The following is a 25,539-nucleotide window of genomic DNA, read 5'->3' as shown; positions in this document are numbered from 1 at the left end:
GTTATTCCTAAGTTATATTTCGGGTTGTTCCTAAGTGATATCTCAGGTTGTTCCTAAGTGATATCTCAGGTTATTCCTAAATTATATTTCGTGTTGTTCCTAAGTGATATCTCAGGTTATTCCTAAGTGATATCTCAGGTTGTTCCTAAGTGATATCTCAGGTTGTTCCTAAGTGATATCTCGGGTTGTTCCTAAGTGATATCTCAGGTTATTCCTAAGTTATATCTCAGGTTGTTCCTAAGTGATATCTCAGGTTATTCCTAAGTGATATCTCGGGTTGTTCCTAAGTGATATCTCACTTGTTCCTAAGTGATATCTCAGATTGTTCCTTAGTGATATCTCAGGTTGTTCCTAAGTGATATCTCAGGTTGTTCCTAAGTGATATCTCCAAGTTATTCCTAAGTGATATCTCAGGTTATTTCCAAAGTGATATCTCAGGCTATCTCTAAATAGTCATCTTTGCAGCCATGTTGCTAGACTCCATTCCTAGGTGTAATTAGAATGTGATAGCCCAGAATAACCAAAGTGTCCTTTGGGGAAAGGTTGAGTGCATCTAATACAACGTTGCTTCGGTTCACCTTTCTGTTGAATGATTAAGTTCTCTGTACTCTTTTAATTTAACTTGACATTGTTGGAGCACTCGGTTAATTGGAATCCAGGCAAAGCTTGGTTTTATCATTAAATCAACGGCTCGAGTCTCCTATAGTAGATTGATATGAGTTTCATGGTTCATTGGGGGGGGTTACGGTGCCGAGTATCTCCTTAGTGTTCCAGCATTATGTTGGGAAAATCAAGCGCAGAGGAGGAAAAATCGGTTATTTCTCTTTCTAGACACTCAGCGACAATTTCTGTGATGTATTCCGTGTTTGCCCTTCAGCGCTTGAATGTTATTCTGCTGATCGTTGCTTTGTGTGTGTGTGTTTTTGTTCTGCTCAGCTTTAAATAGAAAGTCGTCGCCGGAGCAGTAATGTTTCTCTGGGAAGATCTATTTTCCATCCCCAACAACAGGGACGATCCTGCGCGGAGAATAGTACGTATAATTAGCTGTGCCGGAGCAACGGAGGGAAAATATAACTCACCGGAGATCTCGCTTACCTTAATGTTCCTTATTGTCCTAAATGTTTATTGTTCCCTGAAAGAGTTTTATTTTATTAATGTAACCCCTTCTTGGTTGTAACCAAGCCAACAGCACGGCTAGATAGGTTTAGAGCATGGGGTACACGCGACTCAATCCTTCAGGATGGGCCTTCGCTATGTGGAAATGACCAAACGGAGCTATGGTGTAGTGCAACTACAACTCACTGTAGCTGTGTGCAGTGCAGAGTAACAAATGGGCGCCAGAAGGTTCTTGCAGTTGAACAGTAGAACTGGTTTATTGTCAGAGACAATCAATATGCAGGGTTATAGCAATACTCACACAGAGGAAATATCAGGTAATTTCACAGAAGGTAGAAAAATATGGTGTCCACCTGTATAGCCCACCTCAGCCAAGGGTAGGGAAGGTAAGGACCACCAACCATCCCTGTGGAGAATAGCCTGGCCAAGTATCTGTATCCTCAGGGTGTCCCTTAGCAGCTGGCTATGGATCAGGGATAGGGACTAACCTGATACCTGCGTCTTAACCGTGGTCCTGCTCTAAGGCAACAATGCCTGTAGGGAAGATACTTCCAGCTAATCTCTCCTGGTTGGAGCCGAAACTGCTCTTTCTAACTAATCTCACTATCTCACTTTCCTAGAAAGTGCTCTTATAAATTATCCTGACACTTACTACTCCTCATTCACGGGGTCCCTGTCCCAGACTTCACTAGAGTAGATGCAGACTCTAGGGTAGAAGGCTTTACTGGGGCCCTGTTGATCCCAGGCTCAGTGGAACTTCCACCTAGGTCAGCAGAAGCAGCCAAAGAGGCAGCCCCACCCCCCTGCTAAGCACTATATCAGAGTGCCATGGGAGTGGTCTCCCTGTTAACCAATAAGACACAAATGCAAAACTATAAACCGATACAGGGGTCTTTGCCCAGTAACAGCACAGACTAAGGAAGTTGTAGGGTTTAAAGCCATAGGGACTAGTGAACCCTATGGGATCCTACATTAAATACAGAGAAGTGAATTCTATGTGCAGGTATGGGATCTGTTATGTGGAAACCTGTTATCCCTTACATGTCCATCTGAATGACGCACAAGGTAGGGGGCATAAGGGACGTAGAAGATTCCGAGACCTCCATTCTCCCCACAGTGGTGAATTCATGGGTTGAAGGAATTTGTCTAAACTCCATGACGGAGTTCTATGTTCAGGGTTGGGCACCCATAAATTCTGCTTGAAGTTAGCTAAGTGGGATATTTATGGTCACACAACTTTTCATTCCAGAATTTATTTGGCACCTCCGTTCAAATCAGGCTTGAATTTGAATTTGTGGGATGGCCTCAAAGGCCTTGGCCTAGGGCAGCGAGTTCATAGGGGACCCCCACCAGAGCACCTTGTACATTCTGTACTATCGGATAAAAGGGAAATCCACTGGGGACTGAGACTGAGTGCTGTCATATCTACTAAACACCCAGTCCGCTGTGCTGCTCCCTTGTACCCAGGGTCGGACTGGGCCCAGCCCCAGTGGGCCCCGGTCCCCTTCTGACTGTTCCTCCCCTGACGCGTTCAATTTAAACGTGTTCGGGGAGGACTTCAGGTGGGGGCCCTGCGGGGGGGTTAGGGGGGGCCCTGCGGGGGGGTTAGGGGGGGCCCTGCGAGGGGGGGTTAGGGGGGGCCCTGGGGGGGTAGGGGACACGGCTGGCTGGGGCACCCGCAGGGCCCCTAGAGCGGGAGCCCCGGTGGGCCCTGCACCCCCCCAGTCCAACCCTGCTTGTACCCAATGCAAGCAGCACATAATGGGGGGAACAAGGGTGGACAAGCAGGAGAGCAAGATCTTGAAATCTGGCCCTAGTGTACCTAATTGATGTGGATGTGTGCCACTTCTACATTTCTAAAAGATAATGAGCTCAGAATTTAAAAAAAAAAAGTTAAAATCACACCAGAGACTCCAGTACAGTGAGTCTGTCCCTACAAGTCCCTGTATAGTCCCTTAAGGGGGAGACTTGGTCAAACATGGTACTTTTCTCTCCATTAAGATGAATCCTCCTTTCTTCTAATCTGATTTGATCTTGGCCTCTTTGGTAGTGCCCTACATCATGCTATAATGATAGTCAAGTCAAGAGTCAAGAGCTCCACGTATGTAGAAGGCATTGGAGTAGGATATTATTCTCACTGCCATTCACTATAAGAGAATAATCATTTCTGTAAATCCCTTGAAATAACAACCAAAGAAAGTCAGAAGAACCAGCATGACTTTGCATTGCAGCCGCTACAAAAAAGTTTCAAGAGGGTTTCAATGCAGCTGGAACAAAGATGCACGGTACATAGGAACGTACTGCGAATGCCGATCCGTAATTATCATTGATGGTAAAGATGTTTAATAGAGAGACAACCACTGGTTTCCAGGAACAGGCTTGCTCTTAAATCTGCACCACGCTGATCCCATAAGCATACTAATGAATAGACATTCTGTGCTTATCCTGCAGCAAAGGCAATAACGAGTAAGAGCTCGGCGCGGGGAGGGAAGATGAATGAGCTCTGGCTCCATCGTTCTATTAAAGGAGAAGCTAATATGTGGGCTCTTGTGAAATATGGGGGTCACTGCAGATTATTTTTGTGCCTTTGTCTCTTCAGGGCCTGTATCTTAAGGTGCCCATACACGGGCCGATTGTAGCTGTCGATATGGGTCCCTTAGACTGATTCGGCAGCTTATCTGCCCGTGTATGGGCACTAACGATGGGCCTGCCCAACCCATATCTGGCCTGAAATTGCCCAGATATCGATCGGGCGGGTTAAAAAATCTAGTCGGATCGGGACCGCATCGGCTCACTGATGCGGTCCCTGAACCAACTTTGCCTATACCCTTCATTATAATTCAATGGTTTGGCCCCAAACAACCGAATTAGCCTACACGTTCCCCAATATTGCCCACCCGTAGGTGGGGGATATCGGGTGAAGATCCGCTCGCTTGGCGACCTCACCAAGCGGGCGGATCTTAACCTGTATGGCCGCCTTTAGTGCTAAAAAAAATCCAAATCTGAAAATAAAAAATCTGACCATTTGTAAATGACCCCCTTAAACATGATGATTTACAAAATGGAAGGCAGAGTGGATACTACAAAAAGCTATTTATTTGCACTTTGAGCCCTAACGCATTGCTATAGATCCCTAGAGACCCGCTATAACATCCTGCCTGGAATTGAACCAGTGACCTACAGATTGCAGTGCAGTATCTTTTACCACTGCCCTAACCGGGTCCTGGCATGGTTAGTTTCACCTGTTGTTAATCTGGTCACAGGGGCTCTGTGTTAACCACCAACCTGCCTATATACCCCTCTGCTCTGCACTCGGTCATGGCCCCTTATAGGTCTTTCTAGCAAAGTTCCTGGGAGTGCTGCGATTCTGTGTATTTGGTTCTGACCCGTGCCTGTATCCTGACTTTGAGTGAACTCCGCTTGGACTGACCCCTTGCCTGTTTGATTTCCCTTCTGGATCCTGATTCGGTACCGCGCTACTGTTCTGGTCTTGACCCGGCCTGCCTGACTCTGATTCTAGTAAGCTCCTTCAGTCCTCTTCAAACAATCTGGTTCCGTTGCTTGCCCAGAACCTTTGCCCTGGTCCTCTCACTTTAAGACCTGGCGGCACCCGAAGCCAAAGGTGACTGTTATAGGCAGAAGTGTGAGCTGTGACCGGGACCTTGGTGTACAGGTACCTGCTGGTCTAGTGGGCCGGCGGGGACGCCCGCCGCCTCCTCCGTTGCGGGGACGCCCGCCGACTCTCCTTAGGTGCGCGCGCGCACAACACGCTGCTCTTTAAACCCTGCTGCCTTCCCTTATGCGCGCGCGTATGACGTCACCATGGTGCCAAATTCAAATATTTAAAGGGCTTCTTGCTTGTAATCCTTGCCCAACGTCGGTTCTGCTTCTTGTGAGTTCCTGGGTGTGTTTCTCTTGTTGTTCCTGCCGTGTTTGACCTTAGCCTGTACCTGACCTTCTCTTGTTTGCTGCCTGTATTGACCTTGCCTGTTCCTGACTATTCTTGCCTGCTGCCTGTATTGACCTTGCCTGTTCCTGACTATTCTTGCCTGCTGCCTGGACCGACCTTTGCCTGACTATTCTCTTAGATCCTGACTCTGTACTGCTTTGCCCGATCGTTGCTGACCCCGGCCCGTCCTGACTACTCTAAGGGGCTGATTTACTAAGACACGAATTCGAATCCGAATTGGAAAAATTCCGATTGGAAAACGAACATTTTGCGACTTTTTCATATTTTTTGCGATTTTTTTGGCGTCTTTACGACTTTTCGGAAATGATCGCGACTTTTTCGTTACCAATACGATTTGCGCGAAAAAACTCGACTTTTTCGTAGCCATTACGACTTGCGCGAAAAAAACGCGAGTTTTTCGTAGCCATTCCGAAAGTTGCGCAAAATCTGGCGATTTTTTCGTAGCGTTAAAACTTGCTCGGAAAGTTGCGCCTTTTTCGTAGCGTTAAAACTTAAAAGGCACGACGTTTCGCGCAAGTTTTAACTCTACGAAAAAATCTCGACTTTTCGCGCAAGTTTTAACGCTACGAAAAAATCGCCAGATTTTGCACAACTTTCGGAATGGCTACGAAAAACTTGCGTTTTTTTGCAAAAATCGTATTGGTAACGAAAAAGTCGCGATAATTTCCGAAAAAATCGCAAAATACCGATCATTACGAAAAAAACGCAATCGGACGCATTCGGCTCGTTCGTGGGTTAGTAAATGTGCCCCTAAGTGTTCCCCACCTTCCTGTCATACAATTGGTTCCCGTGCCTGCTCAGAACTCTCTCCTTGGGTCTCTCACAATAAGTCCTGGCGGCATCCGAGTAGCGAAGGGCTCCTCCCGACGTGAAAGGTGGCGGTTATAGGGGGAAGCGTGAGCCGAGACCAGACCCTTGGAGTCTGTTCTGAGTTTTAGGATCTGATTGTGACACTTGGCAGTTCTGGATTTTGGGTTACCGATCGTGAGTTACCCCCATTCTTTCCAGTCTAATAGGAAGCCCTATCGATGGGTAAATTATTTTGCCCTGTTTCTTTGCAAAAATCACCCTTAGGGGCTGATTTACTAAGACACGATTTCGAATCCGAATTGGAAAAATTCCGATTGGAAACAAACATTTTGCGACTTTTTCGTATTTTTTTGCGATTTTTTCGGCGTCTTTACGATTTTTGCGTAAAAACGCGAGTTTTTCGTAGCCATTACGAAAGTTGCGCAAAGTCGCGATTTTTTCGTAGCGTTAAAACTTGCGCGAAACGTCGCGCCTTTTAAGTTTTAACGCTACGAAAAAGGCGCGACTTTGCGCGCAAGTGTTAACGCTACGAAAAAATCGCGACTTTGCGCAACTTTCGGAATGGCTACGAAAAACTCGCGTTTTTACGCAAAAATCGTAAAGACGCCGAAAAAAATCGCAAAAAATACGAAAAAATCGCAAAAAATACGAAAAAAAATCGCAAAATTACCGATCATTACGAAAAAAACGCAATCGGACGCATTCGGCCCGTTCGTGGGTTAGTAAATGTGCCCCTTAGACTCCAATGTATTTCAGAAAATAGTCACACATATTGGAAAAAGTTACCGGGAAAAAAACGCCCATTGATGCTTTTTGTGAATTTTTTGTTGCACCAAACAGGGCAGATTTACCAATCACCACTTGCAATCACATAAGAAAGGCAATAATGCTCTAGCCAATAGGTTTATTCACTATAGACCAGGGGTCCCCAACCTTTTTTACCCATAAGCCACTATCAAATGTAAAAAGAGTTGGGGAGCAACAAAGGCATGAAAAAAGTTCCTGTTGGTGCCAAATAAGGGCTATTCAAGAAATTCGGAATTTTCGTGACTTTTCCCGTGGGGACTTTTTCAGTCCAGACTTTTAAGTAAATGTCAGACATTTGTGGCAGTGAATTTATTAGAATTTTTAAAAATAGAAAACTGAGAAATGTTAGAGTAAATCTGGCTCTGAAAGTCAAGCTGGCAGTTGGCACTTTTATCAACATAGAAAGGTTTTTTCTGAACAAAAATTGCAATTTTAAATTCACGTTTCACATTTTCGAGATTTAGTAAGAACAAAAAAACTCAAATATAAAAATTCCGCATCAAGCTGTTTTTCAATTTGAGTTTTTGAGACCAGTTTGAAATTTGGCAGGCTCGTTGAATATGATGGATAGAATGTGATTTCTCTGTGATAGAGGTGGTTGTTCAAATTTTAACGCTCAATTTTTTGAAATTCGATTGTTTTTTAGTAAATAAAGGCAAATTTGAGATTTTCCGAAGAGAAAAAAACGTGAAAATTCAAAAAAAAAAAATGGCAGATGAATGTTTTCCAAGCTCCAGGGTTTCTCTGCGTCAGTAGGTGCAACGGCGCTCAATTCGGAATGGGGGGGGAGCAGGAAGGGCTGCTCAGCTGAGTGGCGCTCAGTAGAACTATACGGAGGTGCAAAGGGGCGCGAGTACTAAATGACATTATAAACAATAGACTGCAGATCTACTTTGCCTCGATTTCTAGAGAAGCAGATAACGCTCTTTACCAATACCCACAGCGATCAATATTCAGCCGGCGGTGTAAGTAATCCCTGTAATAATTCAATCATTTCTGTAAATCCCCTTTAGGCTGAGTCATTTCGTTGGAAAATATAATTATTATTTCATTTATTTGCTGCTATTTTAAGCCCAATTCCAGAAGCGATGATCACGGCAATTCGGATGAATATTATTGTCATAGGATAATAATTATATATTTATTTCCTGGTTATTCTAATAACAACAATACTCTGCTTATGGGCTTATGGGCGCAAGATATTCATGTCAACTGGAAGTTAGAACATAAAGGTTATATTGTAATACAAGTGATGATCTGTTGATCCCAACTGAGGACAGTTATATTGTCCAGCCAATCATGTATTAGAAACTTTAGGGGAGTGACAAAGCCCAGCCAATTAAATATTAGGAACTTTAGGGGAGTGACAAAGCCCAGCCAATTATATATTAGGAACTTTAGGGGAGTGACAAACCCCAGCCAATTATATATTAGGAACTTTAGGGGAGTGACATAGCCCAGCCAATTATTTATTAGGATCTTTAGGGGAGTGACAAAGCCCAGCCAATTATATATTAGGAACTTTAGGGGAGTGACAAACCCCAGCCAATTATATATTAGGAACTTTAGGGGAGTGACAAACCCCAGCCAATTATATATTAGGAACTTTAGGGGAGTGACATAGCCCAGCCAATTATTTATTAGGATCTTTAGGGGAGTGACAAAGACCAGCCACTTATATATTAGGAACTTTAGGGGAGTGACATAGCCCAGCCAATTATTTATTAGGATCTTTAGGGGAGTGACAAAGCCCAGCCAATTATATATTAGGAACTTTAGGGGAGTGATAAACCCCAGCCAATTATATATTAGGAACTTTAGGGGAGTGACAAAGCCCAGACAATTATTTATTAGGATCTTTAGGGGAGTGATAAACCCCAGCCAATTATATATTAGGAACTTTAGGGGAGTGACAAAGCCCAGACAATTATTTATTAGGATCTTTAGGGGAGTGACAAAGCCCAGCCAATTATATATTAGGATCTTTAGGGGAGTGACATAGCCAGTCATATATTTGAGACTTCAAGAGACTGACATAACCCAGCCAATCATATATTTGAGACTTCAGGAACTGACATAGCCCAACCAGTCATATAGTTGAGACTTAAACTGACATAGTCCAACCAGTCATATAGTTGAGACTTCAAGAGACTGACATAGCCCAACCAGTCATATAGTTGAGACTTCAAGAGACTGACATAGCCCAGCCAGTCATATAGTTGAGACTTCAAGAGACTGACATAGCCCAACCAGTCATATATTTGAGACTTCAAGGGAATGACATAGTCCAACCAGTCATATATTTGAGACTTCAGGAAACTGACATAGCCCAACCAGTCATATATTTGAGACTTTAGAGACCAGACATAGCCCAACCAGTCATATATTTGAGACTTCAGGGAACTGACATAGCCCAACCAGTCATATATTTGAGACTTCAGGGAACTGACATAGCCCAACCAGTCATATATTTGAGACTTCAGGGAACTGACATAGCCCAACCAGTCATATATTTGAGACTTCAGGGAACTGACATAGTCCAACCAGTCATATAGTTGAGACTTCAGGGAACTGACATAGCCCAACCAGTCATATATTTGAGACTTCAGGGAACTGACATAGTCCAACCAGTCATATAGTTGAGACTTCAGGGAACTGACATAGTCCAACCAGTCATATAGTTGAGACTTCAGGGAACTGACATAGTCCAACCAGTCATATAGTTGAGACTTCAGGGAACTGACATAGTCCAACCAGTCATATAGTTGAGACTTCAGGGAACTGACATAGCCCAACCAGTCATATAGTTGAGACTTCAGGGAACTGACATAGTCCAACCAGTCATATAGTTGAGACTTCAGGGAACTGACATAGTCCAACCAGTCATATATTTGAGACTTCAGGGAACTGACATAGTCCAACCAGTCATATATTTGAGACTTCAAGGGAATGACATAGCCCAACCAGTCATATAGTTGAGACTTCAGGGAACTGACATAGCCCAACCAGTCATATATTTGAGACTTCAGGGAACTGACATAGTCCAACCAGTCATATATTTGAGACTTCAGGGAACTGACATAGCCCAACCAGTCATATAGTTGAGACTTCAGGGAACTGACATAGCCCAACCAGTCATATATTTGAGAGTTTAGAAACCTGACATAGCCCAACCAGTCATATATTTGAGACTTTAGAGACCAGACATAGCCCAACCAATCATATATTTGAGAGTTTAGAGACCAGACATAGCCAAACCAATCATATATTTGAGAGTTTAGAGACCAGACATAGCCCAACCAATCATATATTTGAGAGTTTAGAGACCAGACATAGCCAAACCAGTCATATAGTTGAGACTTCAGTCAAGTGACATAACAAAAATAATCAAATACATTGAAACCTCAATTTTCCATCCCATAATTTAAGTTTTCCCACATGTTAGTCCCCCCAGTTTAAAATGCATCAGACATGTTTTTGGATTTTGCACCTTTGTTTTCTAAAAACATACAATGGGGGTTCTGCTGTATAAGAAATATCTTGGGGCTGAGATACTGTAGCCAATTGATTGTTAGTTCAAAGCTTCAGGGCAGTGACCTGAGGGGGGTGTTCAGGTAATTTTGCCCCTCGGGTCTTTTGCCAGTTAGTGGCTTTGCTGTAAATCCCAACACTGCCTGCTGTCTGCACGTAAAGTGATTAAACGCCAGTGTTTCCCATATGGATCACAGTAACTAATTGGCTGACAACTCGCTAGATTTGTACTCGGTGCCATTTTCCCCTGGTATTTCATTATATGTTTTTCCCAACAAAATGCACCTTCCGCTTCGTAACAAACAGACGTCAGCTGAGCATTTTATAAATTTGTTTCTAGTGATGTTCATAGACACGCTGCATATCTGTTATACTGTGTTTAGTTCTATCAGAGAAGTTGTTGAACTATTGGGCTACACCTTCTATTATCTACCCATACGTTGCTGGTGATGTATATGGGAACAGCTGGAGAGTCCCAAGCTAGAGATCTATACACTATTACTTGTTTAACATCCTAATTATATATCATTTAACAGGTACTGGTTTATTATTACAGAGAAAAGGGAATCATTTAACCATTAAATAAACGCAATAGGGCTGTTCTGCCCCAATAAGGGGTAATTATATCTTAGTTGGGATCAAGTACAGGTACTGTTTTATTATTACAGAGAAAAGGGAATCATTTAACCATTAAATAAACCCAATAGGGCTGTTCTGCCCCCAATAAGGGGTAATTATATCTTAGTTGGGATCAAGTACAGGTACTGTTTTATTATTACAGAGAAAAGGGAATCATTTAACCATTAAATAAACCCAATAGGGCTGTTCTGCCCCAATAAGGGGTATTTATATCTTAGTTGGGATCAAGTACAGGTACTGTTTTATTATTACAGAGAAAAGGGAATCATTTAACCATTAAATAAACCCAATAGGGCTGTTCTGCCCCAATAAGGGGTAATTATATCTTAGTTGGGATCAAGTACAGGTACTGTTTTATTATTACAGAGAAAAGGGAATCATTTAACCATTAAATAAACCCAATAGGGCTGTTCTGCCCCAATAAGGGGTAATTATATCTTAGTTGGGATCAAGTACAGGTACTGTTTTATTATTACAGAGAAAAGGGAATCATTTAACCATTAAATAAACCCAATAGGGCTGTTCTGCCCCAATAAGGGGTAATTATATCTTAGTTGGGATCAAGTACAGGTACTGTTTTATTATTACAGAGAAAAGGGAATCATTTAACCATTAAATAAACCCAATAGGGCTGTTCTGCCCCCAATAAGGGGTAATTATATCTTAGTTGGGATCAAGTACAGGTACTGTTTTATTATTACAGAGAAAAGGGAATCATTTAACCATGAAATAAACCCAATAGGGCTGTTCTGCCCCAATAAGGGGTAATTATATCTTAGTTGGGATCAAGTACAGGTATGTCGCACTAAATGTGCGATACTTATAGCCTATTTCTTTAGTTAGGCTTTAGTTCTCCTTTAATCTCTTCCCAAAGCAATAACAAGGTGTTAGCATTATAGAGAGCTGTATTGCAGCCGTTCCACATCGCGCCAGATGGCTTCCCAGTTGCGAGCTTCTCGTCACAGTGGTTAAAATCTCTACAACAATCGGGATTATATTCATTTAAGTAAACATGGAGCAGTTCTCAAGTCGGGGAAATTATATTATATTTCACAACCAAATATTGTTAGGAGCGTATTTCCCCACTAAGGCTCGTTTCCAGTAAGCGGCGCCGAGCTACAAAGGGACGGAACGTTTCTATAAGCGGGTTTGTTGTTCAATAATAAGTACAGGAGGGGAGAAATTGTTTGGAAATAGGATTCGTGGAATCCTCGGAATAATCTTGTTCCTCCTGAATAAAGTAATGAATGTAGCAGGATAGGTTCTCAACCGGTAGCCCTGCTTTATATTAACCTGTTTGTGCTCAACATTGGCTTATATGTGGTTTATATGAGATACTTCAGATATCTGAGTCATTCTGTCTCCACAGAGTCATTTTACTATATTAAGAGAAGACAATGGGTAAAGGGTTGTGAAGTGTAACAAGTACAGGTATGGGATCCCTTATCCAGAAAGTTCCAAATTACGGAAGGACATCTCCCATAGACTCCAATATAAGCAAATAATTCTAATTTTTAAAAATGATTTCCTTTTCTCTGTAATAATAAAGAGAAAAGGGAATCATTTAACCATTAAATAAACCTAATAGGGCTGTTCTGCCCCCAATAAGGGGTAATTATATCTTAGTTGGGATCAAGTACAGGTACTGTTTTATTATTACAGAGAAAAGGGAATCATTTAACCATTAAATAAACCCAATAGGGCTGTTCTGCCCCAATAAGGGGTAATTATATCTTAGTTGGGATCAAGTACAGGTACTGTTTTATTATTACAGAGAAAAGGGAATCATTTAACCATTAAATAAACCCAATAGGGCTGTTCTGCCCCCAATAAGGGGTAATTATATCTTAGTTGGGATCAAGTACAGGTACTGTTTTATTATTACAGAGAAAAGGGAATCATTTAACCATGAAATAAACCCAAAAAATGATTTTTTAGTAGACTTAAGGTATAGAGATCCAAATTACGGAAAGACCTCTTATCCAGAATACCTTTGGTCCCGAGCATTCTGGATAACAGGTTCTATATCTGTATATATACAATATAAATGTCACAATATACTGCATATATAGAATATAAAAGTCACAATGTACTGTATATATAGAAAATAAATTTCACAATATAAGGCTGATTCAGATTTACATTACATGGCAGCTCTGAAACCAGTGCAATTGCATCAGAATTTAATAATCAGCCCTGTAGGATCCATTTATATTACTGACAAACCTTATTTCCTACTTGATAATGGGCGACGGCCTCTGAGCTTCTCAACAGCTGCCCAGAGCCCACTGAGCATGTGCAGTGTCACTGACAGTTCTAACCGAATCCAAAATGGGGATTTCCTGCGGGAACTGTAAAGAGAAAGGGGGAGTATTGCTCAAAACGCTGTGTGTGGAGATCTCAATACAATGTAAGATTCACAAGCACATTTGCTTACTATGTGTGCCCTCTGTTACGCATTATATTTATGATTTGGTGCAACGGAGTATATAGGCTGTTACATTGGTAAATTATAGCAAACGATTTTGATTATATTGGTAATTACCTTCTCCAAGCCATATTATTACATTAAACATCATGAAAAGGCTGCATATTTGTTTACTAATTGCAAAGTTGTTCAAAATTACTTTTCAGAAGTTGTGTTTTGGCTGAGTTCCCCTTTAAATGTGCTTTTCAGAGCATTTTCTTAGCTGATATCCTTTGGTTTGTCATAGTTCATTGTTTCAGCATCCAGAGCTTTCAGGTGGAACCAAAGACACAAGTTCCTTTCCTCCAGTTTAAAGCAGAACCCTACTGGGAGAGATTTGGGAAGGGAGCCTCATCCATTTTACACGCCGTAACCATAGACAAAGTGGAGTATCGGCTTTCCGTCGGATCTGTGTGTTTCTGCTGAGCTTGGCTGCGGCTGAGTTGCTATGAGCTGTGCAATAAGAGGCACTTTGAGTTGATGACCCACAGGGCGGAACATTGTGCAGATCTATCAAGTTGGGCGCCAATAACGAGAGCGTCCCCAGCGTATAAAGTCTCACTCTGCGCACCATATGTCTCTTGCTTTATGGCCTTCATTTAGGAGTAGGGAGCCTACGGAGGCTACACAAGTTATATTGCTCCCCCAGGCCCGTTTCCCAGCTGCAGATCAGATTGAGCTCTCGAGGTTTGGAAGAAACATTTCCATAATCAGTTCTTCCCTCTCCGCGTTTATGTTCTCCGCCATGCTTGCCGGCTTCTCGTACCGGCGAATACGTGTAGCTGAAAGGGAAGGGCACCTTCGCACAATCAAGGACAATTTCATTGGTTGTTTTTGGGGGTTTTGCTAATGAACTTTCTATTGTGATGCTCTTGTGTTAGGAATCAGTCATTTGTAGTTATTAATATGGCTGGGAAATGTATGTATGTATGTATGTATATATATATTTATAAAGTGCTACTTATGTACCCAGCGCTGTACAGTAGAATACATTAATACAAACAGGGGGTTATTAAGATAATAATAGATAAATACACAGTATAACAATAAATACAGATAAATACAAGATACAGTTGCAATAAGTTAAGAGTCAAAGACACAAGAGGATGGAGGTCCCTGCCCCGTAGAGCTTACAATCTATATGGGAGGGTAACTTACAGACAGGTAACTTACCGCACGTGGCTATTTTTGACCCTTCCCAATCCTAATTAGCTAATAAGGATTCAGTTCAGGATTCGGCAGAATCCATAATGGTGGGTTCAGGGGTTCAGCCAAACCCAAAAAAGTGGGTTTGGTACATCCCTAGTAACTACAGAGGAAGCAGACCCTGCGGTTGCAGGGGAGCTCAGTAGGGCCCAGTATAATAATGACCCATTTAAAGATATGTTGGTAAAATGGGTCACCTTACCAACGTTATGGGGGCCCTAAGTTGAAATTGCTGTGGGTCCCAGTAACATCTAGTTACGCCACTGTTGTTAATGAAATATAACAGTTTGGATAAATTGGGAAAATATAAAACTTCTGGGAATCCTTCACTAATTCGGTGTTTCATAAACAGCAATGAGTGAATTTTTTTCACCAAATTTTAACATTTCACCACTGGTGAATTTTTTTCTCAAATCTGCCAAAAATGTAGCTACAAAAAAAAAGAAATCTCAGAGTGAGAAAAAAGTTGCGGTTGAGTAATAAAAAGTTGCAGGCGTGTCAAATATGTCACGGCAGTGCCAAAAAAAGTTGATTCAAAAGAAGTCGCAGTCATGTCCAAAAAAGTCGCGCAGGTCAAAAAAGTCGCACAGTAGCCCCATTTTGAGAATTTTTTGCCATTTTTTGGAAATTTCATCAGTTTCACAAACGAAATGGGACAGATTCCCTTATCACTATTCATAAATCAGCCCATTAGACTGTAAATTCTATGCCCTGGAGTCAGGGCCGGAACTAGGGGTAGGCAGAAGAGGCAGCTGCCTAGGGTGCAACGATTGAGGGGCGCCTCTCCTGCCTACCCCTAGTGCTACTTTGTCATTGCCTCCGCCGCTTGTCTTTAGCGGTGGAGGCAATGACCGATCTAATCGCCCCGCCCCCCCTGCTCCTCCTCCTGTGCTTTGGCATGCATGCGCCGTTCGGGGGGCGGGGAGGTAGGCAGGGTTGGCCGACCAGGTTGCCTAGGGCGCCCGGTAGTAACGGCACAATAAAGTCTGGGCTCAGCCAAGAGCTTCATCTGAATATAATGGCGTATCTCGCATTATAAATTCAATTGCACCACAGAGCTCATCATCGACTCCAACTGAAACAAAAACATAAATAAAATGCCATAAAGGGTTTCTAATTGTCACCATCGGATACAGTCGTTGGAAATACTGACTTTCTCACAGCAACGTTAATCAATTTTTAAAGCTAATTACATTTTTGGTTGTTTTATTATACAATCTGATAGTTTGGTAATTGAGTTATGAACCCAAAAATATGGGAATGAGAAATGTTATTGCACATGAAAATGATTTTATTTTCACAAATACAAGTTCAAATCATGAGGATTTACACACAAACTTCTAGCAACACATGCCTAGCGCTAACCCATCAGTTCTACTTCAGATACCAAGCTGCAAAGTAAGTGCAATGATGCAAAAATGCCGACTGAGGAGGCGTTACTACATTCGTTTTTATTCTAGTTTTCAAGATATTAGCAGTTTTAAACTGCTAATATGTAACAGCTCCATATGTAGATGTAACAGCTCCACCTGCTGGTCATTTCTGCTTTCGGGCTATTTAAATTTCTGAGAAAAGGAAGTCTTGTGAAGTTGCATTGCTTGGAACTGACCAGAGAAATGTCACATGGGCCTCCATTGGGATTATTGTCGTAAAATAACGTTTTAGAGTGAAACACAAATGTAAAAAGTGTTGGGGAGCCAGACAAGCATGGAAATAGGTCTTCGGGGGTGCCATATCAGGGCTGTGATTGGCTACTTGGTAGCCCCAGGTGACTGCTGGCCGGCAGGAGGCTCTGCTTGGGGTAAAACTGTGTCTCTGGGCTTCCAAAACTTGTCTCCAAACCAGAAATGTAAAAATGGCACCTACTTTGGGGCCACTGGGAGCAACATCAAAGGGGGTGGTGAGCAACATGTTGCCCCCAGGCCACTGGTTGGGGATCACTGTAATAGAGTAATAGATGTTTTAAAGGGATTGCCAACTTGGAGTATCTTTTAGTGGGATGTAGGGCAGACTGGAGAGGTAATTTTTTCCCCATTACTTCACTATATAATCATTTTACCGCTCTCTGCTTCCCAAATACGTGATTTAGTAGCCCACTAAATTGCAACAAGGCTGGCAATTCCTCCATGTGCTCACATTACCGATATTCCTGCTGTTCCTCCATAACGGTTTATTTACCAAGGATAACAACGCTGCTTAGGGTAATGCATTCCAAGGGGCAGTTAAACCTTTTACTGTGGCAATAGGAGGCAGAATAACATCTCATTAGAAGTCTAATTACAGCCGCGATCCAGGGAATGAGGCACTTCTATAGCTGGCGCAGTGCGAGGCGTCTGTGATGGGTTATGGCTGTGTGAGTTGTGTATTCCCCGTCAAGGGTCTGTGTGTATTAATAAACTGAATATTAAAGGGAAACTATCCCCCCAGAATGAATACGTAACCAACAGATAGTTTATATTATGTTCAGTGGACTATTAAATCTCCCCAAACTGGAATATATATATCAGTAAATATTGCCCTTTTACATCCTTTCCCTTGAGCCGCCATTTAGTGATGGGCTGTGTGCTCCCTCAGAGATCAGCTGACAGGAAGTGATGCAGCTCTAACTGTAACAGGAAGTAGTGTGGGAGCAAAAGGCAGAACTCTGCCCATTCATTGGCTGATGGGGCCTAGCATGTATGTGTGCCTTGGCTTGTTTGTGTGCACTGTGAATCCTATGATCCCAGGGGGCGGCCCTTAGTACTTAAAATGGCAGTTTCCTATTTAGGATTACCCAATGGCACATTTTTATAGAGACCTACGTTGTTTGGGGGTATAGTTTCCCTTAACTATTTAAAAAGGCATCATTCTTTATCATGTCTTTTGACCATGCTATTTCTCACGGGGGTGTCTCAAGGACTGATGGGTAATGTAGTTGTAGGGACCCCAAAGAATTGGGCCCCTTCAGGATTAGTTCCCCTTTAGACAGGCACCATGAGGGTGGCCTTATGAGATTTGGACACCTAAAGGTGGTCCTGGGTGTTTATGTGTGAAAAGGGAGTTTCCCTGCAAGTTAACAGCCACCACTAGATGTCGCTGTGCTAAAAGTATAAAAGGGAATAACTCCCAGTTTCAGCAGGTCTTCGTCCTGGGACTGCTTCTTGTAAAGAAGCGTATAACAGGCTTGTGTTCTAGTACAGGAGGTACTGTAACAGGTCACTCTAGGAGTGACAGGCAGGCTAGAGAGAACGGGCAGCGATAGCCCCAACAGGAGAGAGAGGGGTTAAGACCCCCCAGCACTCATGGCTGGAGTTAAGGGCCTGTAGTGTGTAGTAAGAGGAGCCAAGTCAGCACCTGGGAGTGTTCCCAGTGAAGGGGCCCTACGCGTGGACCGGGGTGAGTTCCTAGGTGGAAGCATCCGGCGGGAGTACCGGGGGTAGCCCAAAGAGAGAGTGTGTGACTTGAGCCGTCTGTGTGACATCCTCTGAAGTGTTCTGCCTGCATCATCAATAAACACGTTCATCTGGTTCACCATTTTAACCAGTGTCTTGGTGGTTCCTATACTGAGGATCCTCAACTGCCTGGTAAGCAGCTCCCCCAAGGGAGGGGCAAGGTACTGGGAGTTGCTGGGAGTCCGGGTCCAAGGAGGACCTCATAGAGTTTTCCCAGGGAGGATACATATAGTTCTACCTATACCTACCCTGGGTGGAGGCACGCCATTCATTTATATTATACCTGTGCCCCATAACAAGCGGGGGCTCAGGGCTCCTGTAGCGCCACACGCAGGTGATTGCGTGTTAAAAGTACAACCGTAGCCAAAATAGGGTTACATAGTGTTCACATTTTTTTTCAAGCAATCAAGAGATGAATGTTTTCATTGGGTCCCTGGCTAATGATGTAATTAAGGGGCAGATCTTGAAGCATTTAAACCTGCTTAACTTGTGGTCCTGTCTTAAAGGAGAAGGAAAGGCTAATAAAGAGTTAATCTCAAGCTGCAGGCATACCTTCAGTTCTCTCAATAGTGCCCTTAAGTCTCCCCATATTTCTCCCGTTCAGAAGATCAGAAGCCAAACAGGAAGAAAAACGCTGAGCTGGGTAAAGAAAGTTCCCATAATGCCTCACTCCTGCACAGACACCCAGACCCCTGTACATGCTCAGTTAGTTAGACTAAGGGGGAGATTTACTAATCCACGAATGGTCCAAAGGCATCCGAATGCGGTTTTTCATAATGATTGGGTTTTTTGCAACTTTTTCGTCGCTGTCGCATCTTTTTCGTATGTTCCGCAACTTTTTCTCCGCCGTCGCAACTTTTTCGTATATTTTCCGCAACTTTTTCCTCGCCGTCCCGAAAAAATCGGATTGGTTTTTCTGCCGTTTACGATCGCTCAATACGGAAAAAGCGCAAAATATGATAAAGTTGTGACGGCGACGAAAAAGTCGCGACAAATACGAAAAATCGTGAAGAAAAAGTCGCAAAATTTTAGTTTCCAATACGATGTTTCCCTTTCGGGATTCGGCTTCGTGGATTAGTAAATCTGCTCCTATGAGTCAGCTTGCTGATGATTGGCTCAGATCCACATTCCTAAGGGGGGGGAGGGAATTGTTAGCATTCTTGAGGGAGGGGGAGCAGGAGAGGGGAGAGAGGAGAGAGCTGCGTGTCTCTGGCTCAGGAAAATATTCACAACAAATCTTTTGACAGAGGACTCTGCAGCGTTTCTGTGAGTGCTTATGGCTGTATTTACACAGACCTTTCTGATAAAACTTACTGAGTTTGTACCTTTCCTTCTCCTTTAACCTCAGCGGGCAGCGCAGTCTTTGCCTCGGGTTTATACGAATGACCTTATCGACCTTATCGAACGTACAAAAGTCCAGCCATGTGCACTCCAATGAATAATTAAAAAGGAAATTAAGCTGTTTAGTTATGAAGAAAGGCTGTCAATGTTCATTTATTCTATTCTGGGAGCAGGTAATGCATTTTCCCCGAGAGAGCTGAACCGTTATAGAGTTTCCCTACCGTCGCCAGGATCCATCAATGCCTTCATTAATTTATCGGAAAGATCGTTATCTTTTTCAAAAAATGTGATGGAATTTCTGCAATAGTTGACATAAATAATAATATTCTTAAACAAAGTGTTTCATATGCTGCTTCTTTGTTGTTTGTTCCAGAGCCATGTTTGACTATGAAAAGAGCAAGGATAGTGGCCTCCCCAGCCAAGGGCTCAGCTTCAGATACGGGGATATTCTACACGTGATCAATGCTTCTGATGATGAGTGGTGGCAAGCCAGAAGGGTCACTCAGGATGGAGACAGCGAGGAGATGGGGGTTATACCCAGCAAAAGGAGGTAAGGAATCGGGAATTTTTATTTTTCAACTTTTAAAACATTTTATTGAAGTTTTGCAATAAACATGTAGGATGAATAATGACAAATTATTTAAATATAGCTTGTACAACAATAGTCACAATCGACAGTTTGTATGTATGTATAATTTTATACACTTTGTCCTTCAAAAAGATAAGAAATGAAGAAAATAGAATGCTTACAGAGAAACAAAATAAGTACAGGTATGGGACCCATTATCCAGAATGCTCGGGACCAAGGGTATTCCGGATAAGGGGTCTTTCCGTAATTTGGATCTCAATACCTTAAGTCTACTAAAAAATCAATAAAACGTTAATTAAACCCAATAGGATTGTTTTGCATCCAATAAGGGGTAATTATATCTTAGTTGGGATCAAGTACAGGTACTGTTTTATTATTACAGAGAAAAGGGAATCATTTAACCATTAAATAAACCCAATAGGGCTGTTCTGCCCCCAATAAGGGGTAATTATATCTTAGTTGGGATCAAGTACAGGTACTGTTTTATTATTACAGAGAAAAGGGAATCATTTAACCATGAAATAAACCCAATAGGGCTGTTCTGCCCCCAATAAGGGGTAATTATATCTTAGTTGGGATCAAGTACAGGTACTGTTTTATTATTACAGAGAAAAGGGAATCATTTAACCATGAAATAAACCCAATAGGGCTGTTCTGCCCCAATAAGGGGTAATTATATCTTAGTTGGGATCAAGTACAGGTACTGTTTTATTATTACAGAGAAAAGGGAATCATTTAACCATTAAATAAACCCAATAGGGCTGTTCTGCCCCAATAAGGGGTAATTATATCTTAGTTGGGATCAAGTACAGGTACTGTTTTATTATTACAGAGAAAAGGAAATCATTTAACCATGAAATAAACCCAATAGGGCTGTTCTGCCCCAATAAGGGGTAATTATATCTTAGTTGGGATCAAGTACAGGTACTGTTTTATTATTACAGAGAAAAGGGAATCATTTAACCATGAAATAAACCCAATAGGGCTGTTCTGCCCCCAATAAGGGGTAATTATATCTTAGTTGGGATCAAGTACAGGTACTGTTTTATTATTACAGAGAAAAGGAAATCATTTAACCATGAAATAAACCCAATAGGGCTGTTCTGCCCCAATAAGGGGTAATTATATCTTAGTTGGGATCAAGTACAGGTACTGTTTTATTATTACAGAGAAAAGGGAATCATTTAACCATGAAATAAACCCAATAGGGCTGTTCTGCCCCCAATAAGGGGTAATTATATCTTAGTTGGGATCAAGTACAGGTACTGTTTTATTATTACAGAGAAAAGGGAATCATTTAACCATTAAATAAACCCAATAGGGCTGTTCTGCCCCAATAAGGGGTAATTATATCTTAGTTGGGATCAAGTACAGGTACTGTTTTATTATTACAGAGAAAAAGGAAATCAGTTTTAAAATTCTGAATTATTTGATTAAAATGGAGTCTATGGGAGACGGGCATTCCGTAATTTGGAGCTTTCTGGATAACGGGTTTCCGGATAAGGGGTCCGATACCTGTAATAGAAATAGAGAAAAACAAAACAAAAACAAATGAACTAACTTTGCCCAGTGGATTAAACTCTAAAAAGAAAAGGAAAGAAAAGTTTTCTAGAGAGCAAAATCAAGGATAATTTTGCTTATATGTTCGTGAATTATTGAGATAAATCTATATATGCAGCATTTTATAAATCTGATCCTTATTACTTATATCTATAGCATTAAAGAAAAATGACCATGTATTTTTAAAAGGAATCCTGGATTAAGGTTCACTTGTTTTTGCTTTGGTGGCCCCGCGCCGGCTCCGCTGATTAAGATAAGAAATCATTTCTGTTATAGGAGGGGTTTCCTCTTTTACCCAAATAATGCTTTTTTAGAGGCAGCCATAATCAAAAATAATAATTGATCAATTTTTTGTGCTAAGGAGACTGGCAAAATGCTTGATAACCTTCTGTTTTTTAATGTGTAATAGAGCGAAACTAGGAGATAACTTTATATTTAAATTCAACCTGTGGTTCAAGAATCTTTCCACCATGTTCCAGAAGTTCCCAATCTTCGGACAGGACCATAGGTAGTAAAGCCCTTATTACGAACAAAAAGTTTTCCATATCCCAGATGGACAAGTTTGACTTGCTGAATCCTCCAGCTTTCGGCAAAAATCAGATTGCTGGATTCATGCATAGACTTAACCAATTGCGAAGGGGATATAGAGTGTTGTAGATAAACAGACCACTTAGCAGACACATTCTCTAAGGGAGGATTATCTTGGGTAAGGAATCAGGAATTATATATATATATACATATAGGGGCTGATTTACTAATCCACGAATCCGAATACGAATGAGAAAAATTCGGATTGTAAAACGACCATTTTGCGACTTTTTGCAATTTTTTCGTCGCCATTGCGACTTTTTCGTAAATTGTCGCGACTTTTTCGTAACCGGTACGACTTGCGCGAATTGTCACGTCTTTTTCATAGCCATTACGACTTTCGCGAATTGTCGCGACTTTTTCATAGCCATTATGACTTTCGCGAATTGTCGCGACTTTTTCATAGCCATTATGACTTTCGTGAATTGTCGCGACTTTTTCATAGCCATTATGACTTTCGTGAATTGTCGCGACTTTTTCATAGCCATTATGACTTTCGTGAATTGTTGCGACTTTTTCATAGCCATTATTACTTTTGCGAATTGTCGCGACTTTTTCATAGCCATTATGACTTTCGCGAATTGTCGCGACTTTTTCATAGCCATTACGACTTTCGTGAATTGTCGCGACTTTTTCATAGCCATTATGACTTTCGTGAATTGTTGCGACTTTTTCATAGCCATTATGACTTTCGTGAATTGTCGCGACTTTTTCATAGCCATTATGACTTTCGTGAATTGTCGCGACTTTTTCATAGCCATTATGACTTTCGTGAATTGTTGCGACTTTTTCATAGCCATTATTACTTTTGCGAATTGTCGCGACTTTTTCATAGCCATTATGACTTTCGCGAATTGTCGCGACTTTTTCATAGCCATTACGACTTTCGTGAATTGTCGCGACTTTTTCATAGCCATTACGACTTTCGTGAATTGTCGCGACTTTTTCATAGCCATTATGACTTTCGTGAATTGTCGCGACTTTTTCATAGCCATTATGACTTTCGTGAATTGTTGCGACTTTTTCATAGCCATTATGACTTTCGTGAATTGTCGCGACTTTTTCATAGCCATTATGACTTTCGTGAATTGTTGCGACTTTTTCATAGCCATTATTACTTTTGCGAATTGTCGCGACTTTTTCATAGGCATTATGACTTTCGCGAATTATCGCGACCTTTTCGTATTGCGCTCGAAAAATTCGCGACAATTCACGGAAAAGTCGCAAAATACCGATCATTACGAAAAAAACGCATTCGGACGCTTTTCGGACATTCGTGGATTAGTAAATGTGCCCCATAGTATTGCCACACATGCAAATACCTTCTTATTTAAAATCAATTGCAAATTTGAATTTGACAAATTAGAGATCATGGGGCCGATTCACTAAAGTTTGATATTTCAAGTGCTATTTATAGCATGCGCTAAATATTTTATCGCTTCTTATCGCTGCACAATTCACTATAGGATACTTGCGTTAATTTCGACGCGATGTTGTTTGCGTTATTTAACTCGCGATGAGCATTTTTCTTGCATTATTTTCCGCGCGTGCGTTAATTCCCACTGCGCGCAATATATTTTACCGCTTGCTTTTATAGCGCACGATTTAATGCACGGAACCATTACGTTCCTAAAACTACTTTTCTGAAAATGCCCATTTCCCTGCAAACTGGCGGCTGCGTCACTCTGGGGCCAACACAGACTTGAATAAATCCCACTGTCCATATTGTGTTGCCAAAAGCTCATGAATAGTGATGGGCAAAAAGTTTCGCCAAGCATGGATTCGCGGCGAATTTCCGCGTTTCGCCATTGGCGGATTGTTTCGCGAAACGGATGAAAAATTTCGCCACAGAAAAATTCGCCGCACGTCCAAAAATTGTCGCCGGCGTAAAAAAGAATAGTCGCGGGCGACAAAATAATAGCCGCGGGCGATGAAATAATAGCCGCGTGCGACGAAACAATAGCCGTGCGACAAAACAATAGCCGCGCGACGAAATAATAGCCGCGTGCGACGAAACAATAGCCGTGTGACAAAACAATAGCCGCGGGCGACATTTTTTTTGTCGCACGACATTTTCGCCGTTTTGCGAATTTTTCGCCGTTTCGTGGATCTTTTGAAAGTATTCACGAATTTTTCGACGAAGCGAAACGGAACAGATTCGCTCATCACTACTCATGAACCACAATTTTCTTTAAGTACCGCCTGCCCCAAGTAGGGGTTAATATTCGCACAGACTAATGCGATATTTAGCGCGTTTAGCGCTTCATATGTGTTTGTGAATCATGTGTTAGTACTATTTCTATGCGAGATTCATTAAAATGAACGTCTTGCGATCATGCATTATTTAGCGCATGCGATATGCGTCTTAAGGCATGCGAAAAGACTTTGATGAATCGGTCGTTATTTAGCGCAACAATTTTAATGCAAAAAAGCATGCGATAACGCTTATTGACCTTTAGTGAATCAGCCCCCATGTGTTTTACCCGCAGTTTTCTTAAATTGAAGAAAAAAGTGTAAACTGATTTTAATAGAGGTTTATTAACATTCAGATGCTAAAACGACCAAATTCAAAACTTCCACAACTTGAATGTTAGATATTTATAGTATAAATAAGCTTCTACGTGTCAGTTAGAACCCATGTGTTGCTACAGAATATTCAGGAAGGTTTGGAGACTTTTCTTCACTCTCCGTATTCTCTTCAGCATAAATATTTGAAAGCAAAGGGAAACTAAGAGAGCCAAACCATTCTTGGAAGCCCCAGGCTTGTACAGTAAAATAGAAACTTCTTTCATAAGTGAATAAAAAAAAAGCAACAACCGGAGAGAATTTGCTCAAACCCCCCTACACTGCCAACTTTTCAATCAGTATATATATATATCTGTACCAACACTTATAAAAGCTGATCATTCTTAGTGGTAGAATCAGAGATACCAACTTGCCCTTTATTTTAGTAGAAATTGATCTTCTTCTGTGTCTTGTAAGAAAAGTGCTCTGATCCTGAGGGTACATGTAGAACTAGAGAGGGCCATATATACCAAGACATGAAGGGCCTGATTCACTAAAGTGCGATAAAAATTATCGCACCCTTTTTTGCGGTAAAAAAGACGCGAAAATTAGCACGTGATTGACCATAGTATTATCGCATGCAATAAGTCGCCATTTTCGCATGCGGTATTTCTCGCGCTAGTTTTACCGCATGCGTTAATTTCCGCGCTGAAAAGAATACGATCGCATGATTCACTATAACTTTTGCGCGCTAAATATCGCATTCGGCTATGCGAAAATTAACTCCTACTACAGGCAGGCGAAAAATTATAGAAAAGTACAGTAAATGAGTTTTTGCCAATAAAATATGGACTTACAGTGTTATTTATTCAGTCTGTGTTTCCCCTAGAGTGACGCAGCCGTCAGTAATTTTCCGCAAGTATTGGCGTGTATGGCTAACATGGCGTGCGTTCATTTGCACGAGTATTTCTATTTGGCT

The 25,539-nt window shown here is 41.7% G+C and overlaps 1 protein-coding gene across 5 annotated transcripts in view; it reads left to right on the top strand.

Annotated features, from left to right (window-relative positions):
* dlg2 (discs large homolog 2) overlaps positions 1-25,539 on the top strand; it is a 615,655-nt gene that overhangs the window by 526,943 nt on the left and 63,173 nt on the right. For all 5 annotated transcript variants that reach the window (XM_018091766.2, XM_012958043.3, XM_031897354.1 and 2 more), the window contains one exon: positions 19,692-19,868. In XM_018091766.2, coding sequence (XP_017947255.1) covers positions 19,692-19,868 — 177 coding nt within the window. The remainder of the gene's footprint in view (positions 1-19,691; positions 19,869-25,539) is intronic.

Source organism: Xenopus tropicalis, chromosome 2 (assembly GCF_000004195.4).
Source record: "Xenopus tropicalis strain Nigerian chromosome 2, UCB_Xtro_10.0, whole genome shotgun sequence".
Taxonomy (NCBI): domain Eukaryota; kingdom Metazoa; phylum Chordata; class Amphibia; order Anura; family Pipidae; genus Xenopus; species Xenopus tropicalis.
This window is presented reverse-complemented; position numbering and strand designations above follow the sequence as displayed.